Genomic DNA, 19778 nt, shown 5'->3' with positions numbered 1-19778 from the left:
AAGGGATATTTACCCCACTATTGTTTCAAGAATAGATAGAACTCATAAATATGACAATACAGATACTGTAAATTACATGCTCTTTACAAAACAGGGTTGTTAATAAACAGCCTTTACAGTATCCCCAGCATACGTGTGATAGTAAGACAGAAATTTTGAATTTTACGAAGAGACCTCTTCAGTCATTCGTAGATGATAATTCCTATATTCATATCAAGCGAGATTATGATATGGCGACAATGGGAAGCCACTTAGCTAATGCCAGTAGTTACAGTAGCAGCTACTTGATGTACAAATTCCGAGGTCATGGGACCTTCAACCTCAAGAGAGATGGGTAGGGGTTTGGACTAATTAGGAACCAGACGCGCTGAGGATTACCAAAATCTTATATTATTCTACCAAAGACGCACCTTGGACAGTATTTCCATCCTCTCCACCCTGAGTGCCCTTCTCTAGCAGGAGCTGTACAATCTTATCGTGTCCTCTGTAAGACGCAGCTTGGAGCGCATTCTCATACCATCCACCTTGGGCGTTGACCTCAGCGCCCTTCTCCAGCAGGAGCTGCACAATCTTATCGTGTCCTCTCGAAGACGCAGCTTGGAGGGCATTCCCATACTCTCCACCTTGGGCGTTGACCTCAGCGCCCTTCTCAAGCAGGAGTTGTACAATCTTATCATGTCCTTCCAAAGACGCAGCTTGGAGGGCACTACCATAGTCTCCACCTCGGGCATTGATCTGAGCTCCTTTTCTTAGTAGCGACTGCACAATCGTAACGTTTCCTCCAGCAGACGCAGCCTGGAGAGCATTTCCAAAACTTGCACTTTGGGCGTTTACATCGACTCCTTTCTCAAGAAGTAACTGCACAATCTTATCATGTCCTCTGTAAGACGCAGCTTGAAAAGCATTCCCATAGAATCCACCTTGGGCACTGATCTGAGCTCCTTTCTCCAACAGCAACTCTACGATTTTATTGTGTCCTTCCAACGACGCAGCTTGGAGAGCACTCCCATAGAATCCACCTTGGGCATTGATCTCAGCTCCCTTCTCCAGCAGGAGCTGCACAATCTTATCGTGTCCTCTGTAGGACGCAGCTTGGAGAGCACTCTCATGGTGTCCACCTCGGGTATTAATCTCAGCTCCGTTTTCCAGTAGCAACTGCACGATCGTATCATGTCCTCTGTAAGACGCAGCTTGGAGAGCATTCCCATACTGTCCACCTTGGGTATTAATCTCAGCTCCCTTCTCCAGCAGGAGCTGCACAATCTTATCGTGTCCTCTCGAAGACGCAGCTTGGAGGGCATTCCCATACTCTCCACCTTGGGTATTAATCTCAGCTCCCTTCTCCAGCAGGAGCTGCACAATCTTATCGTGTCCTCTCGAAGACGCAGCTTGGAGGGCATTCCCATACTCTCCACCTTGGGCATTAATCTCAGCTCCCTTTTCCAGTAGGAACTGCACAATCTCATCATGTCCTCCGTAAGACGCAGCTTGAAGAGCAGTTGCATAGAATCCACCTTGCTTATTGAGCCTAGCTCCTTTTTCTAGCAGTAACTGCACAATTTTATCATGCCCCCCATAAGACGCAGCCTGGAGAGCATTTCCAAAGTATCCGCCTTGGACATTGATCCCAGCTCCTTTTTCAAACAGTAACTGCACAATCTTATCATATCCTCCAAAAGACGCAGCCTGGAAAGCATTTCCAAAGTGTCCACCTTGCTTATTGACTCTAGCTCCTTTTTCTAGTAGCAACTGCACAATTCCATCATGCCCCCCGTAAGACGCAGCCTGGAGAGCATTTCCAAAGCTTCCACCTCGAACATTGCGTCCAGCTCCTTTTTCAAGCAGCAACTGCGCAATCTCATCATATCTTCCAGTAGACGTAGCCTGGAAAGCAATTCCGAAGTGTCCATCTTGCTTATTGACTCTAGCTCCCTTTTCTAGCAGCAATTGCACGATCTTATTATATCCTCGTAGAGACGCAGCTTGGAGAGCATTTCCATACTCTCCACCTTGAGCATTGACCTCAGCGCCCTTCTCTAGCAGGAGCTGTACAATCTTATCGTGTCCTCTCGAAGACGCAGCTTGGAGCGCATTCTCATACCGTCCACCTTGGGCGTTGACCTGAGCGCCCTTCTCCAGCAGGAGCTGTACAATCTTATCGTGTCCTTCCAAAGACGAAGATTGAAGAGCATTCCCATACTCTCCACCTTAGGCGTTGACCTCAGCGCCCTTCTCTAGCAGGAGCTGCACAATCTTATCATGTCCTCTCGAAGAAGCAGCTTGGAGCGCATTCTCATACCGTCCACCTTGGGCGTTAACCTGAGCGCCCTTCTCCAGCAGGAGCTGTACAATCTTATCATGTCCTTCCAAAGACGCAGATTGGAGAGCATTCCCATAGTGTCCACCTTGGGCGTTGACCTCGGCGCCCTTCTCCAGCAGGAGCTGCACAATCTTATCGTGTCCTCTCGAAGACGCAGCTTGGAGCGCATTCTCATACCATCCACCTTGGGCGTTGACCTCAGCGCCCTTCTCCAGCAGGAGCTGCACAATCTTATCGTGTCCTCTCGAAGACGCAGCTTGGAGAGCATTCCCATACAGTCCACCTTGAGCGTTGACGTCAGCGCCCTTCTCCTGTAGCGACTGCACGACCTTCTCATAACCATTCTGAGAGGCCGAGATAATGGGATAGGTTCCAGTGCTATCGGTCGAATTAATGTCCTTTCCACCAAGAGAAAGCAAAAACTCAACCTCCCGCTCATGCCCGTTAAATGACGCCAGATGTAAAGCAGTCATCGACGGCGGTTTCCCGTAAATTGCGATAGCCTTCCAAAACAGAGGGAACCATAATGAAAACCTATTCCCACTCATCTCATACATTTGCTGAACTTGGCCGGTTGCTTTTTAGTCTTGGGTTAGACTTATCTTCCGTTTGTGGTCCGGCCAATATACTGCTGAATACTCTAAAAAGCTCCGAATGTTAGAGTTTGAATCCTTATTGTCATCTTCCAGATCCTTCATCTGTAGATATCGTAAACAGATAACAGCCATTTGATCCTCGGTGTCAGTCAAGCTCCACGAGAATAAGTAGTTAATAGTATTGGAACTACTCTTCTTCACAAGAAATTCTCTGGCTGTCTGATGAATCAGGTAGATCTTGGAGTTGTTAACGAAAACAAATAGACCACATATTTAACGCAGCTTTTCGTCGATTTGGGATAGTTTAATTCCAGCTTATGCAGCAGTTTGGGCTTGTGGAGAGGTGGCAATACCGAGCGCCATGGCCATTTCCGCTGTTATTAAAGGGCGCCGTGCTGCGACGATGATTTGTAAGATCTTCCTCGCAACATTCACTTGACGGGAGGGCACTCGACTAAGGATCTTCTCATATGCCTCATCTACCGATTGAGGGATCACCTCGATAGACTCTCCGATTGACTCTTCAGCCGGGCGAAGACTGTCCTCGAGTCTAGATTAAATATCGTCCATTGCTAAATGTAGCCAGAGATACGTACGGTGCTCCATTTACAGAAGCTGTAGCTCGAGTCGCTGCTCTGTGTCCTACGACAGCGCCGCTCTTTCGGCGAGGTCCTTTACTCGCATTTTCACGACAAGATCGATTTCTTGGTGGATCTGATCATTTTCTTGCTCTCCTTTCAAATGAACATGTGGGAAAGAGCCCGTGATCACTCGAAAACTATTCTGGATATCATCATAGGGACGACTCGTGACAAGAAATTTCAGCCAGGTATCCTGTATCTGCGGATGTGGCAGGCGGTGAAATGATTGGAGCTTCTTAATTAGTCGATTCTGATCAACCTCACGGCATTCATCAAGCGCATCGAAAATGCAGATTGTCTTGCAAAATTCATCAGATAATGCGGCGATTGTAAAAATCCTCCACAGTTTGTCAACCTCTTGTCGGAGCTTCTCCCCATTTTCCCCCTAAGATGGTATAGCATGACGCAAGAGCTGAGGCCGCTGGCTAAAAAGCTGGTGGAGTACCGAGCAAAGTGCTAAAGCAAGATGATTCTGTTCATCGTTATCTTTGAAGAAAAAGTAACAGATTGTCACTTCTGGGCTAGAAATTTCGCAGAAGTCATCGATTATCGATCGGGAAAGTACAGACTTCCCACAGCCTGGGTCGGCCGACACCTAGAGAAGATCGTTGCAGCTGCTCTCCGACCAACGGATATATTCAGCGCTCTGTAAAGCCTATAGGTAAGTCCCCTCTACTTTTCTCGGATTGATGTTCTTCTGCTCCTCGTAATTTGATACCTTGAATGTTTGGAGACAACGGTTTTGCTGATCCGTTAAAGCAAACGCAACCTTCTCACGATGATGTTGTTCTTGTTGATTGTATGCTAAATCTAAGCGTTGATTTGTGCCTTTGATTTCGACTTTCAGGTCGTCTACAGAGAGCCATATGAGTAAGCCACTCTTAATTCAGAACTAACTGAGCTAGGATTGATTTCACTTACTGTATGTATCTACTATCAAGCTCTCTTGCGAAACGTGACCAGCAGGGATATAGCCCAGTAACTCCTTTGTATATGCTGCGGCTGCTAGGGCAGCATATCCTTGCCATTGCTTGTTCTTGTGTGAGTCGGCATAATCACACACACCGCGGATGACAATGCAGGGGAAGTCTAACATCAAACCAGCTGCCTCTATCTCGAAGCATAATGCTCCAGTCTGTAAACGAAGTTGCTCTCTTGTTTGCCCGTGCTTAATGACCTTATTACCAGAAGCAATGATACCATAATGGGGCTGTGGATCGTTGTCCTCGCGTTTATCTCTGGTCTCTTCCTACTCCGCTAGACATCCGTTACAGCTGCTCGAACTAGCAGGATGATCATGGATGGCCTGAAAGAGTCGATCGGAATTTGCAGTAGGCCTGCCAAAACTCTTCCGAGTTCGAGCGGTTCTTCCGCTTGCGTTTCGGAGATATTCCGGGTACTGGGGATTATCTGTCAGCCCGGCAGTTCTCATCATGCCAGCTGCAGTCAAAAGCGCCTTCGGGGGACTGTTCAGCGAGCCAGTACGCTCAAATTCACCATCTGCGATAATCTTGCCCGTATCGTATTGAATCACCCCACCGCAAGTGCCTTCGGGACAGCTAATGACGATATCGCCGAGACGGATATCATGAGCAGCTGAAGGGATTCCACCTCTAATACCGACCATCAGTCCGATTCGAAGTGATTTGGAGAAGGTGCGAAGCATGTTATTTGCGACCGTGGTAGCAGAGGTGGTTCCGTACTGGCCTCCAGGGAGGCAGGCGATCACGACGTAATGTTTGCCGATTCGGCCCAACGTATAGGTATTCGAGTCCGCTGCATCTTGCTCCTCGAGAATCCCAAACTTCTCATCTAGCATTTCGATAGCAGCTGCAGCTTCGATCGGAAGGGCACAGATCCAGCCGATTTGGAAGGCATCTCGTGGGGGACGGGCCATGTGGAAGGTCTAGCGTCGTTTCGTGAAAAGAACGATCCTCTGACGAAAATATGAGGAGAAGTTAGAGAGCAACTAATGTTGACGGGTCGCCTACTTGACTATCAGGAGAATAGAGCCCCATTGCGAGGCAGAAAGCAGGAACCCCGCCGCCAGCGGTAGAGGCTCAGCCCAGGCTGAGGGAGCAGCATAGCGCGGCAAGAGAGCGAATGCTATTGGAGAAAGCGATCAGCCTGTAGTTTGGGAGCTGCACGTGACAACGTGGTCCGTGCTCGACTGAAGTGGCACGCAAGGCTGAGCCCCGTCAGCACTGGTGGCTGCAGCCCCGCTGGGTAGATATGGCACCAAAGCTTGAACCATGGCGACTTGATCTTATTCGTGATATAATACAAGACTCTAAACCGTATACTAACGCGGAAATAGCCAAAGCTGCCCATTGCACCCCACGATCTATCAGCGCCGCCCGCTCGAACCTACGGTGCTTTGGAAATGTTAGGGCCCCTCCCAACGGTATTGGACGACGACGAACGATTACCCCACCGATGCTTGAAGCTCTTTGTGAGCGTCTTCTCGAGAAGCCGGATCTATATCAGGATGAGATGGTGATCTTCTTGTGGGATGAGTTTCGCATCCTGGTGACTATATATAGCATTGGCAGAGCGCTCGCATCAGTCGGATGGTCTAAGAAAGCTGCAAGGCGGATAGCGAGAGGACGGAACATTGAACTTCGGGACTTCTACCTTCACACCATCTCCTCTTTCCGATCCTATCACCTGGTTTATGTGGATGAGTCGGGCTGTGATAAACGGGCGGGTTTCAGACGGACCGGGTGGTCTCCACTGGGAGTGACACCCGTCCAGATTTCTCAATTTCATCGTGGACAGCGGTACCAGATACTTCCCGCATATGCCCAGGATGGAGTCGTCTTTGCACGAGTCTTCCAAGGATCGACAGATGCCGTTGTATTTGAGGATTTTATACGGCAACTTCTACATCACTGTGGGAAGTGGCCAGAACCGAAATCCGTTCTTGTCATGGACAATGCCTCTTTCCATCGTACGGAGGGTATTCGGCAAATTTGTTCCGCAGCCGGGGTCAAATTGGTGTATTTACCACCCTACTCTCCAGATCTAAACCCTATTGAGGAGTTCTTTGCTGAGCTGAAGGCTTTCATTAAACGACATTGGCTGACGTATGAAGAGAATCCGGGTCAGGGTTTCAGTACCTACCTCGAATGGTGTGTTGATGTAGTCGGGGCAAGGGAGAAAAGCGCGAAAGGCCATTTCCGACATGCGGGCTGGAACATCGAAGAACCATGACAATCGAATATATATATTTTCCATTTTATAGTCTATCCTCTATGTTGCACTTATAATGCTCGACCCAATACTTAATGTCCCCAACAAAACGACGAGCAATACCTCTTTTGATGCCATTCTTGATGAAAAATCCTGGATCCTGATCCTTGTGGATCTGCACGAGATCCAGTCCATCTTCGAGGGCAGTATCGCGAGCGTTCCGAAACTCTTCTTTTAGTTTCTCATCATTTACTTGGGATTGCTGCCATTCACTATATTCAGCAACAGCAATGTCCCGTAGACCAGGGATTTCGAGGAAATCTGGAGGCGTTTTTCCTGGACACGAAATCGGCATCGGAGTCGGTGTAGTTGGCACAGAGGGAGGAGAAGCCTGCGCAGGAAGAACGTTGGTGATGTTGATAGGGGGGTAACCATTGGTGGACTGAGTGCCTCCCTTTTGCCTCTCAAGTCGCTGCTGCTCCTGTATATATAGCTTTTCACGAATTGATTCAGGGACGTCGTCGTGGGTTTTCAACCGATCACTTTCCTCCGCGTAGCTCACAAGGGCCCTCAGATTCTGTACTGTCAGCTTGATATGCTTCTTGCTTAAAGGATCACGCCAGCAATGCGGTCCCAGCTCACATGCTGCACTGGAGCACCGCATCAGACTGTACACCCGGTCCCAAGTAGGAGGTTGCCCAGTGGCCTGTTCTTCTGTATGGATATTTGCTTGCCGCTCAAGCAACATAAGCTGGGTAGCAGATGAGGCCCCTCTTTTATCTGTCCCTCTTGGATTGGGCCTTGGAACGTGATTGCCCTCGGTATAGTTGAACGACATATTCAGTGTTAGTTTTTTCCCAGCACGGAAAAGATCACCCCACACGAAAAGCTGTTTCTCCACAGCGGGCCAATCCACTTCTGTTTTGTCACAGGAGAGAGTGAGGTCTGGCTGATTACGATGGTTCACCGATACAACGATGGTTGTATCATCTAATTCAACACTTTTCTGTGCAAACTTCTTGCCTACAACTTCCTTTAACTTGGGCCCCAAAAAAAGACGCCAGTGAAATCGCGGAGCCAACACCAGGTCTTGCTCTGTGCTTTTCCAGATAGATTTGTTGTTGTTGAGAGTCATCTTCCACACAATCGAATAGTGAATACAGGTGGGTGGAAGCTCATCGTACAACCGTCCTTCTTCCCACTCACCCAGCTGAAGTAATGGAATCTGGTTTGTTTGCGGCGATCGGTGCTGCGGGGAAAAGTCGTCATCTGGGCGGTCTTCCGGGCTAATGATACTCATCACAGAGGGTGTCTGGCAGATGCCATATCCGGGGGTCGGGGCATATTCTGGGGTCAGGGCAAAGAGCGATGATTGGCCGGGTTGGTCATACGAATCAAATAGCAGTGGGTCATTCTGAGTGTTGAATGGGCTACGCATATTTGTGCAGCTATTCAGCCAATTATTAACATCATTGTACATTGAGAGGCTTTAGGGAGGGAAATTTCGCTTTGCTTGATACTCGTTGATTCTTACCAGGAGAAAGCAGCCGCTGAGAAGAGAGCACAGGCAAACAAGAAACTCTGTGGAGTAAGCAGCATCTGGTGATAGCGTTGGTAGGTTATACAAGCATTCTCTTTGGTCTGATCGGTGATGACGGAGCGATGTGAGAAGTGATGAGGTTGGGACCTCCGGAGTGCAGGCAGAGCGGTGTTTGCCTTGTTTGCACGTAGATCTTCCTGGTTCCAAGATCTTCCATAAGATGATCGACCACTATTCCTGATTAGGAATAGATGTAAGCATCTAATATTGAGGCCCTCGCAAATCTGCGCTTCCCCGGTACACAGAAAAAGAGAAAAGAAATTTTGATTGAGATCAAAACGACAAGGCTGAAATAATGTAGGTAATAAAAATCATCTCATTAATTCCCGTGTTGATTTTAATACAAATGGATAATGTATGGATGAGTCTTTCAACAGTTCCGCACTCAGTAAGTTGAGGGCCGCGCGATGGGTCTTTAGAAGCCAATTATTCTACACTACGCGTTGCCACGTGATAAATACGATTCCAAAGGACATACGAATTAAATACTGTAAATTGGAAAATATAGTGCATTGCGCACGTAGATGCGCCAGACGCAGTCATTGAGTAATTCAATATCATAAATCTAGTATTTAATACCACACGATACCAAAGGCTGTCATTCCAGTACGAGTTCGCGCGTAATAGAGTTTCACGCTAGTCCCTTGGCAGTGGGGCCCGAGAAAAGAAAAGCAGCCATCAGGGTAGAAGCCGTTTTCGCTATCGACTGTATAAAGATGGGTATTGCTCGACGGTTCGTACAAGACATTCAGCGCTGGGTCGAGAGCGTGAAGAAAGCGATCCCTATTTATGAACTAATTTAGCATGAGTAAGGTGGGCGTTTGGGTGGCGTCGTCATTTTTGTGTTTAGTTGATAGCGTTAGAAAATGCGGCCCTTAGCTGCTTTAATTGGAATTAACTCCTTATATTCCTCAATTTTGTTCTCAAGGTGTGCAAATCGGCCCATTTAATTTTGAGTGTGCTTAGGGAAAATTAAATAACCGTAACGCATTCAATCAAAATTATGTCGCAGGCATCTTTATGTACCTGGGCTAAAGGTGGGGTACAAGGTCAACAATCAACCAACACCACCCCCAATACTTCCACCCCCAGTGCAAACGTTCAGGATATCAATCAAAAACTGTTCAGGTTACATACGTAGCTTCACCTCATCAACGCCATGTTCAAGTCACACATTTTCGGTATTGCAGCAAAGGGTTTGACCCTTACACGAGCTGCCCACTACAGAACCGGTCAACGCCGCCTAAATTAAATATCGTGGTGGAAAAATATGAGGGTATTGCGTACTCTCACACATCCCACTCCGATATCAACGGTTTTCCCTAATACATTGACAGGAACAGAAGCTGGCAGCATTTTGGCGTCTGGTTGCCACTGGAACATGTAATGGAGGTTTGTCTGTCGGTGAGCGGAGACGCGAGAGCACCGACCGCCGCTGCAAGAATAATACTTTCCAGTCTCATTTTGGAAGATGGAAGGTCGTGGATATTAACGAGCTGAGCAGGTACATAAAAGTATTCTTTACATATAAGGTAGCTATTGTGGCAGCTTGCCCAATAAATATTCCAAAGTGCTTTTGATCGCTTGATCTAGATTTTGCGTTTCTGTAGATCACGAAGACATGGAATATGGGTATAGCTGATTTAAACTATACGAACCACATGGCCGAATGTTGGTCAAACGAGAAGCTGGTGACCTTATGAAACTCTCCCGCTTTAGGATACTTTTAGTGGAGCCATGATAAAATCAGACCAATAGTCAACAGGGTATATACTGTAGTCGGACCGCAACTTACTGTTGCAGGCCAAATGAATGATCTGCGCTAAGGTCTTGGCAGTGGGGCCGAGAAAGAGACTCTCAGTGTGTACTGGTCAAGGCAGTTTCGAAAATCCCTGTATGGTATAGTAACATGTGGACTGCCCGCCAATCTGATTCCCCGTCCTAGCGCCGCGAAATCACCTGATGATGAAGTTGAGGAACTGCCCCTCTTTCAGCTGGGAGTCAGACAACGGCCCTTCGATTGAAATTCACACGGTGTACAGTAACTTGATCATGGCATCGACAACTTACTCTGGCGTCAACTATGGGGCACAAGTGGGGACTAACACTGGAACATTCACGGCAGAATTCCATCTGCCGCCGGGTAAGTCAAAAGGAACTTGACTTGTGTCATGTCGACTTACTAACCACCGCTTCCCACCCCAGAGCGACCGGAGACTCCTCCTAGCCCTTTATCAACTGTCCCATTCCCGCGCGATCTAGACTTTGTCAGTCGCAACACTTTGCTTCATTGGATTCACGAGAAAAGCTCCGTGCCAGGGTCGAGAATAGCGCTGGTCGGGCTCGGCGGTGTCGGGTGAGTGTAGTGCGACCGGTACATGGTGTATTGCTCACGACTCGAAGGAAATCGCAGCTTGCCATCGAATACTCTTACCGGGTCCGATCCGAATCGCCGACGACCTGGGTTTTCTGGGTCCATGCGAGTAACGCAGCCCGGTTTGAGCAAAGTTTCCGGAACATCGCGGATCAGGTTAAAATTCCGGGTCGTCAGGAGTCTAAAGTCAACATACTCGAATTGGTCGAGAACTGGCTACGGGATGAGAAGAAAGGAAAATGGGTTTGTATCCTTGACAATGTCGATGACGATAAATTCCTTTGCTCGTTTCCCGCAGCAGGCAAGGAAGACCCGACGAAAGGCCCAACGAATGCCTCGACGAAACCGCTATTAGAATACGTCCCTAGAAGCCGAAATGGATCTACTATTATCACGAGTCGGACGAGAGAGGTTGCGTTGAAAATGGTCGATCGCAAGGACATTATTGAAGTTAAACCGATGAAAAGCTCCGAGGCGCTAGAGCTTCTCCAAAGAAAGCTTCAACAAGGAGGGGAGAGCCAGGAGAGTCGACAGTTAGTGGACACGTTGGAGTCTATGCCGCTAGCGATCGTACAGGCCGCTAGCTATATTCAAAATCGGGCGCCTCGCTATTCGGTATCACAATATCTAAGAGACTTCCAGGGAAGTGACCGGGAAGCGACAAGGCTTCTGAAAAAAGAAGCCGGGCACCTTTACCGTGACTGGGAAGCGAAGAATTCAATTCTGGTGACGTGGCAAATATCATTCGACTATATTCGCCACACAAAGCCATCTGCAGCGGAACTGCTTTCTCTCATGAGCTTTTTCGATCGACATGGGATACCAGAGAAGCTTATCCGGCTCCATCCTGTGGCCAACTGCACCTCAAAGTCGGAGCTTTTAGATAACTCCAGTGACAGGGAGACATCTGAATCTGATATAGGCCCAGTTTTCGAAGACGATATCATAACGCTAAGGGATTATTCATTCATATCTATTAGCGAGAACGGCACTTTCTTCACGATGCATCGGCTAGTGCAGCTGGCCACGCACGCCTGGCTGAAATCCTATGGATAAATAGACCAGTGGAGGGATATGTTCGTTAGTAATTTGTGCGAAGAATTCCCAAGCGGTCAATACGGAAACTGGGAGCGATGTCGGTCGCTTTTTCCTCACGTTAAATCAGCAATGTCGCAGCGGCCAGCATCGTTTCAATCTCTACGATAATGGGCTACATTACTTTTCAGAGGTTCGTGGTATGCGTGGCAAAGCGGTAATATCGCAGATGTAAAAGAAATGGCGTCAAGATCAAGAAATGTAAGGGAGACCATGTTAGGTGAAGACCATGAAGAAGTCCTTGAAAGCACAGCAATGTTGGCAACAGCATACTGGCTTGAGGGCCGGTGGGAAGAGGCCGAGCAGCTCCAGGTGCAGGTGATGGAGACTCACAAGAGGAAGCTCGGCAAGGATCATCCCGACACGATGACTAGTATGGCCAACCTGGCCCTGACGTATTGGGAACGGGGCCGGTGGGAAGAGGCCGAGCAGCTCCAGGTGCAGGTGACGGAAACGAGCAAGATAAAGCTCGGCGAGGATCATCCCAACACGCTGACGAGTATGGCCAACCTGGCATCGACGTACCGGGACCAGGGCCGGTGGGAAGAGGCTAGGAAACTCGAGGTGCAGGTGATGGATATCTGCACTATAAAGCTCGGCAAGGGTCATCCCGACACATTAGCGAGTATGGACAACCTAGCATTGACTTATTCGAACCAGGGCCGGTGGGAGGAGGCTGAGAAACTCGAGGTGCAGGTGATTGAGACCCGCACCAAGAAGCTCGGCGAGGATCATCCGTACACATTGACGAGTATAGACAACCTAGCAGGGATGTATTGGGGCCAGGGCCGGTGGGAAGAGGCCGAGCAACTCTTTATGTAGGTGGTAGAGTCTCGAAAGGCGAAACTCGGCGAGGATCATCCCGACACGCTCACTAGTATGGGCAATCTGGCAACGACTTATTCGAACCAGGGCCGATGGGAAGAGGCCGAGAAACTCAATATACAGGCGATGGAGATTCGCAATACTAAGCTCGGCGAGGATCATCCCGCCACACTGACGAGTATGGCCAATCTGGCAGCGACGTATTACGAACAGGGCCGTTGGGAAGAGGCCGAGAAACTCAATATACAGGTGATAGAGACTCGCAAGACGAAGCTCGGCGAGGATCATCCCGACACGCTCACGAGTATGGCTAACCTAGCAATAACGTATTGGGACCAGGGCCGGTGGGAAGAGGCCGAGCAGCTCGACGTGCAGGTGATGGAGACTCGCAAGACAAAGCTCAGCGAGGACCATCCCGACACGCTGTCGAGTATGGCCAATCTAGCATCGACGTACCGGAACCAGGGCCGGTGGGAAGAGGCCGAGCAGCTCAACGTGCAGGTGATAGAGACTCGCAAGACGAAGCTCGGCGAGGATCATCCCGACACGCTGTCGAGTATGGCCAATCTAGCATCGACGTACCGGAACCAGGGCCGGTAGGAAGAGGCTAGGAAACTCGAGGTGCAGGTGATAGATATCCGCACTACAAAGCTCGGCAAGGGTCATCCCGATACGCTGGCGGGTATAGGCAACCTAGCATTGACTTATTCGAACCAGGGCCGGTAGGAAGAGGCTGAGAAACTCGGGATACAGGTAATGGAGACCCGCACCAAGAAGCTCGGCGAGGATCATCCGCACACATTGACGAGTATGGACAACCTAGCAGGGATGTATTAGGGCCAGGGCCGGTGGGAAGAGGCCGAGCAACTCTTTATGTAGGTAGTAGAGTCTCGAAAGGCGAAGCTCGGCGAGGATCATCCCGACACACTCACTAGTATAGGCAACCTAGCAACGACTTATTCGAACCAGGGCCGATAGGAAGAGGCCGAGAAACTCAATATACAGGTGATAGAGACTCGCAAGACGAAGCTCGGCGAGGATCATCCCGACACGCTCACGAGTATAGCTAACCTAGCAATAACGTATTTCAAACAGGGCCAGTGGGAAGAGGCTGAGAAGCTGGATAGGCGGGTGATAGAGACTCGCAAGACGAAGCTCGGCGAGCACCATCCCGACACGATTTCGAGCATGGCCAAGCTGGCAATGACGTATTGGGACCAGGGCCGGTGGGAAGAGGCCGAGCAGCTCGAGGTGCAGGTGATGGAGGCTCTTAAGACGAAGTTTGGCATGGACCATCCCGACACGCTGATGAGCATGGCCAACCTGGCATTGACGTACTGGAACATGGGCCGGTGGAAAGAGGCCGAGCAGCTCGGGCTGCAGGTGATGGAGACTCGCGAGACGGAGCTCGGCGCGGACCATCCTGACACATTGGCGAGTATGAGCAAACTGGCAGCGATGTACCAGCAGCGGGGCAGGTGGGAGGAGGCCGAGCAACTCCAGATGCAGGTGATAGAGATTCGCAGGGCGAAGCTCGGGGAGGATCATCCCGGCACACTGGCAAGCACGGCCTGGCATCAAAGGACGGGGACTACGGCCCGTGGGAATATGGCAGACCCTTCTTTGCGCAGGTGGTGGAGACGCATAACAAGAAGCTCGGTGAAGTCCACCCTTCCACACTGACGAGTATGGCCAACCTCTCCGTTACCTGGAAACTTTCAGGTAACCATGCCGATTCCCTCAGTTTACTACGACACTGACTGGCAAACAGAAAGGAAATATTAGGGCTAGAACACTCGCTCACTTTATCTAATTCTGGAGCGTTCCCGGAATAAGAAACAGAAGCTAGATATGAATGCCTATATAAGCTAGATACTGGAAATTCTGGAATTACATAGTAACTTCAACTTCGTGCTTTAACTGCTCGGACGATCCTTCCACCATGGATTGACTTAGTGCACACTACTGTACGCGCAAATGTTTGACCTTACCAGTTTGACGGAAAACTGCTGCTAAGGCTGACGGTGATGATGGAAAGAGGTCACGAGCGAGCCATGAGGGGTAACGAGGTGGCAGTATTTATGGTACAAGTATTTCATGTAATTTATAAGGCTCAATCTCACATAATCTCTTTCGATACGATTCGACTCCTGAAATAGGGCTAGTCCAGATAAAGATTAGTTTGTTTCTGAGCAGGGTTCAAGAAAGAATCAAAGAGAATACATAGGTGAAACTGATTTCGAACCATCCTGTAACACAAATGCAATTCTCCAAGCAGCCACTGAGGTTCAAGCAAAACACATAACGCTCCGCCTCCAGTGGATGCCAGGACACTGTGAAAACGCTGGCAACGACACAGCAGACCGACTCGCCAAGGATGCCGCGCACCCGGGCAAAACCCACACCTTCCGACCGCTGCTGTCGAGAGAGAACGCTTTCATCCGCGATAGAATCCATGCTCAATGGAGGCAAGAGTGGAAGTCGAGCATCAAAGGCTTGCATCTACGGAAGATTGACGATACCCTTCCGGCGCGTTACACCAGGAAACTATATGGAAATCTACCGCGGAACAGCGCGTATCTGCTGACACAGCTACGCACGGGCCACAATTGGGTATCCAGCTACCGCAAGGAGATTGGCTACAGTGATGATGATCGCTGCGAATGTGGCGCGCAGGAAACAGTCGCCCACGTCTTGATGCAATGCCCAAGGCTACGAGAACTGCGGGTGGAATTGAGAAGACAAGTCGAGGACGCGCTCAACAGCGTGTCGAGTCTGCAGGGAGGCTCAAACGAAGGTGAGAAAGGTAAACCAGACACCGTCTCGCGAGCGAAGACAGTACAGGCGGTGCTGGACTTCGCCGAGGCGTCACAGCGGTTTCGCAGTCGTGCGCCATGAGGGGCAGCCTAACAATAGGAACGGCAATTGGCCACGATAGGCCGTGACGAGGCTCTAAGTTCATGTCAGGAAGTGGATCATTCTAAATGTACACACTCGGATATATAGTTGTCGTATACTGCATATCGCTTTGGCGAGAGGTCAGTGTAAATGATATCACACACACACACACTCCTGTAACACAAACAGTTTTTGATTGATATTCTGAACGTTTGCATTAAGCCAAGTGGAGGAGGCAAGTGGCACTACTGGTGAGGCTTGATAAGCAGTTTTCTTCTGTCAACGAAAAAGTCCGATCTAAGTTTAGCAAAATTCTATCTTCAAGCCTGAGTGTCGAAAGTGACCCCTAGCACTCTCTTTCTTTGCACCGACCGTGTCAATACACCATACGAGGAACACATCAAAACTTTGATCAGGATCCACTTCGTAGTAACTCCAGTTACGTTTGATAAAGCTTTTCAGTTCAGCAAAAAACTCCTCGATCGGATTCAAGTCCGGCGAGTAGGGTGGCAGATATACCAGTTTCACCCCCGCGTCCGCGCACATCTGCGAGACCCGCTCTGAATAATGGAATGACGCATTATCCATAACCACAACAGATTTAGGCTCGGGCCATCGTCCGCAGTGCTGAAGAAGCTGAGCTAAAAAGTCTTCGAAGACTGCGCCGTCGGTTGCACCGCGAAATACACGCGAGAGGACGATCCCGTCCTGCGCATATGCAGGTAGAATCTGATATCGCTGATCGCGATGGAACTGCGACACCTGCAAAGGGGCCACGCCAAGTGGTGACCAGCCTGTCCGCCTAAACCCAGCCCTCTTATCACATCCAGATTCATCCACATAAACTAGATGATACGACTGAAAATCCGACAAATTATGGAGATAAAGTTCTCGTAAATCGGCATTACGCTCCTTTGCATGCTGCCGGGCCGTCTTTTTAGACCAACCTTTGGCCACCAGGGCTCTTCTGATGCTAGAGGTTGTGATCATCGTGCGAAACTCGTCCCAGAGGAAGATAGCCATCTCATCGAGGTACAGGCCCGGTTTTTCCGACAGGTGGTCGCAGAGCGCGTCGATCATTAGCGGTGTTACGGTTGATTTCCGACCTATGCGTGTTGGGGGTGCGTGGACGCTGCCAAATTGCCGCAAGTTTCTGCGAATATTTATGATCGTGACCTTGCTGCACTCAGCCTCTTCTGCCATTTGAGTAGTGGTTAGTGACTGGCTCTCTACCATGTCTCGGATGAGATGCAACTTGGAGGAGGGGAGTCTCGGGGCCATATTGTAAGTTAAGTGTAGGATGTCGCTCAAGAATTATTTGCAGGGAGAGATTACTGTTGCTTAAGGGGAGGAGGGGTAGAGTGGTATCGATGCATAGCAGTTTCCTGTAATTTACAAAGGAGAAGGTCCCATCCGCGTCATGTAAAATACAGTTTCTATTCTAGGAACAAGGGGGATCGACGGATATACCCAATATGGGTTAGCGTGTTTCAAATTATTTGGGAGTTAAAGTCGAAGAGTGTGGAGGTAAATCTGATTTCGAATATTACTGTATTTGGTTTCCTCTTTGGCCCATTGTGCTTCAGTGGCTATCGTAGGAACCTGAATCCGGTAGGCTTGGGTTTTGCCGGGGCTTGATTAGTTAAATGAAGTGTGAGCTCAAAGCAGCCGAAGTCGATGATCAAGTGGCAAGTCTTCTGAAAGAAATCAGTTGGCCATTTAAACCTCGATTGGGTCAATCTATGTGGACCCACTGAGCACCATGCGGTGTTTGCGGCAGAATTCGCTCTCCCAGGAGCAATAGTTGAAGCTCCTAGGGCCGTTCACCGTAGTTCCGAGGACCATTTGCCTCAACCCTGCCTGTCACGCTAAGGCCCCACAGAGCATATTATAGAAAATTATTTCCAGGCGTTATGGCCAAAAGCGCTCCGGCTCGCTACCAATGCCGTAATCACTAGTCACGCAAAAGTCACCCGTACGATGAATTGAGCATAGATTCGTGTTCGTGAGCCTGAGGCTATCCGCCGAGCCTGCTAATAAGTTGGATAATATGTATAGATCTTACTAGTCAACTAGTCTAGAAAGGACGATTTTCGCGACTACGAGACGTGGAATGATGTGTAAGTGTCCTTAAGGGAGCCTGGCGTGACTATCAATCTACCAAGACTAAGATCATGAGAGAAAGCGGCAAGAGAAGCGCCTAATACATAACAATAGAGGCAGAATCTAGGTCTTTTAATCAACGCTATTTAATGGAAACTTGCTCTTCTAAATTGATCTTAGTAAGCGGTAACCAAGCCAACTCATCGGAAAGAAATCAAGTCGATCGCAAATCAGATTCTTGTTCTCGTTGTATATGTATAACCTCTTGTCCCCCTCTAGTAAGTAGCAGCCATCTCCATTAATTCTCAATGGTATAATACAATACCTCCCCATACAAAGATCGGGCGTATCACATCTACATGTGAAGCTGGTGAAGAGAAAGTGGTAAACCCTATCGGACTTCCTAAGGTCTTTGTTACAAAATAATTGATCAAAATTGAGTGTTGATAGTCCTAAATACCGAGCGGAATGCAGAAATTCCGTTACAGAAGACAGTAGACAACCTCAGCTCATCCAACAGACTATCGCTGCAAACACAACTTAGTTATTTCCAAATTTTTTCAACGCATCTTTCACATGTCATCGTTGAAATCTAGGCTAAGGGTGTTGGAAGACGAATTTCAGCACCAATAATCGTACATAAACATCACAATTTTTCACCATTCGCGGTTAGAGGGTCCACATCAGTCCACATCATTCCCTTCCATTAATTAACAAGATAGTTTTTGCATGATATAAATTTCGTGAAATGAGAAGCATCACAAAATAAAATCTGGAAGAAGTCTCGAAGATATTACAGCCACTCATATTCTACAACCACTCCAGCATTCTCAGCTTGGTGGGATTTATACCTGCGTGTCTCAAGGATTAAACTAGTACGCCGACTGAGCACAACTCGAAATGGACTATAATAAAAACAAGATCCTAATGCTTCATGGTATAGCCCCACGTCAAGACACCAAGATTTATGCTGCCATAGATGTTAATACTTACCTTAGGACACGGGCAGTCCATTGAAGTGTTCAAACCCAAAACCCGCTCTGTCCAGCAAGCTTTCTGCACATTCTCAAACGGAATGGATTTTGAGTTTGAATTTTTGTCCGGCACATTTCCAGCCTATCCCGACGACGAGGATAAAGATCACCAGAGAGTCTGGGGCTATGGGGAGCCCGATGATAAGATTCGGGGGTTAGAAACATCAATTGGGTGTATTCTGGATGCTCTCGATAAGAAGGGCCCTTTTATCGGCATAGTGGGCTTTTCATCAGGAGCCGCCATGGCTGCTATAATAACATCGATCTTGGAGAAGACAGAGAGAGGCGATATTTCTCCCTGGAAGGTGATCACGAGCACCCTCAGCCGAAGTCAATTTGACTCGACCACATTGCTTACGTGTCTTTTCAGGTACACCATCAGAAACTCCACTTCGCAGTATGCCTTAGTGGCTTCAGATTAGACAAGGGGTGCTACGAAACATTCTATTCTCCGAATATTGAGACTCCAGTATTTCACACGATCGGCGAGCTAGATTCGATGATCTCATCCACTCAAACAGAAAATCTTATGCGGTGCTGCAAGAGGCCATGGCTTTTCGAATTCTTTGGCGGGCATTACGTACCACAGAGCAAGGAATTCTTAGAATTCAGTCAATCCCTCGCATCGTTTCTTAGAGGTGCACTGCGGCATTCGTTGAACAGTCAGGCCACCTCGAGCATTTCGTCCTTCTAGTATTGTGTACAAACTAGCTAAAAATCTGTGATTATATCTACGTCTTAATGACAGACTGATATGACAATACTAGCATATGTAATTGAATGCCCATATAGTTCCCTTGCTACGAGCATCATCAATTTTGAGTAATGTCCATGTCTTTTTTGCTGGAGGGTGACATCCCAAGTTGGTAACAACTCTTTTGTGAAATGGATAACAGATAAATCGACTGGCCTAGTACCGAGATTTATGAGATTTAAAGTCTCCTCCTCAAAACCACCACTTACACCGTTCGACTATTTTACGAGTTTTCATCTCATACTAGGCTACAGATACTCAAGTTCAATTTATTTGATGAGAGGCCTAGTACACTTGCTAGATACGCATCTAGTTGCCTCGACTCTGCAGAGAGGCTCAACTGAAG

At 48.5% G+C, this 19778-nt stretch overlaps 7 protein-coding genes across 7 annotated transcripts; 4 read left to right on the top strand and 3 right to left on the bottom strand.

Moving 5' to 3' along the window:
• Window positions 1-390: 390 nt before the first annotated feature.
• On the bottom strand, window positions 391-2793 carry N7482_007974 (ankyrin repeat domain-containing protein; the record flags this gene model as incomplete). Its single annotated transcript, XM_056690098.1, has 2 exons — window positions 391-2145; window positions 2221-2793. The coding sequence occupies 2 exons, from the start codon at window positions 2791-2793 to the stop codon at window positions 391-393; spliced, it is 2328 nt and encodes a 775-aa protein (XP_056542527.1).
• Window positions 2794-4806: 2013 nt separating this feature from the next.
• Window positions 4807-5454, bottom strand: N7482_007973 (uncharacterized protein; the record flags this gene model as incomplete). Its single annotated transcript, XM_056690097.1, has 1 exon — window positions 4807-5454. The coding sequence occupies one exon, from the start codon at window positions 5452-5454 to the stop codon at window positions 4807-4809; it is 648 nt and encodes a 215-aa protein (XP_056542526.1).
• A 1341-nt stretch (window positions 5455-6795) lies between these two features.
• On the bottom strand, window positions 6796-8187 carry N7482_007972 (uncharacterized protein; the record flags this gene model as incomplete). The annotated part of the gene is made up of 1 exon (XM_056690096.1): window positions 6796-8187. One exon carries the CDS (start codon window positions 8185-8187, stop codon window positions 6796-6798), a length of 1392 nt encoding a protein of 463 aa, XP_056542525.1.
• A 2124-nt stretch (window positions 8188-10311) lies between these two features.
• Window positions 10312-11779, top strand: N7482_007971 (uncharacterized protein; the record flags this gene model as incomplete). Its single annotated transcript, XM_056690095.1, has 3 exons — window positions 10312-10492; window positions 10555-10705; window positions 10753-11779. The coding sequence occupies 3 exons, from the start codon at window positions 10312-10314 to the stop codon at window positions 11777-11779; spliced, it is 1359 nt and encodes a 452-aa protein (XP_056542524.1).
• A 294-nt stretch (window positions 11780-12073) lies between these two features.
• N7482_007970 (tetratricopeptide repeat protein) lies at window positions 12074-14326 on the top strand (the record flags this gene model as incomplete). The annotated part of the gene is made up of 4 exons (XM_056690094.1): window positions 12074-12636; window positions 12697-13239; window positions 13332-13365; window positions 13622-14326. 4 exons carry the CDS (start codon window positions 12074-12076, stop codon window positions 14324-14326), a joined length of 1845 nt encoding a protein of 614 aa, XP_056542523.1.
• A 639-nt stretch (window positions 14327-14965) lies between these two features.
• N7482_007969 (uncharacterized protein) lies at window positions 14966-15541 on the top strand (the record flags this gene model as incomplete). Its single annotated transcript, XM_056690093.1, has 1 exon — window positions 14966-15541. The coding sequence occupies one exon, from the start codon at window positions 14966-14968 to the stop codon at window positions 15539-15541; it is 576 nt and encodes a 191-aa protein (XP_056542522.1).
• A 3178-nt stretch (window positions 15542-18719) lies between these two features.
• N7482_007968 (uncharacterized protein) lies at window positions 18720-19372 on the top strand (the record flags this gene model as incomplete). The annotated part of the gene is made up of 2 exons (XM_056690092.1): window positions 18720-19008; window positions 19077-19372. 2 exons carry the CDS (start codon window positions 18720-18722, stop codon window positions 19370-19372), a joined length of 585 nt encoding a protein of 194 aa, XP_056542521.1.
• Window positions 19373-19778: the final 406 nt, after the last annotated feature.

Source organism: Penicillium canariense, assembly GCF_028826845.1.
Source record: "Penicillium canariense strain IBT 26290 chromosome Unknown utg000004l_segment0_segment0, whole genome shotgun sequence".
NCBI lineage: Eukaryota > Fungi > Ascomycota > Eurotiomycetes > Eurotiales > Aspergillaceae > Penicillium > Penicillium canariense.
Note: the sequence above shows the minus strand (reverse complement) of the source record. Positions and strands in the feature narration are given on the sequence as shown.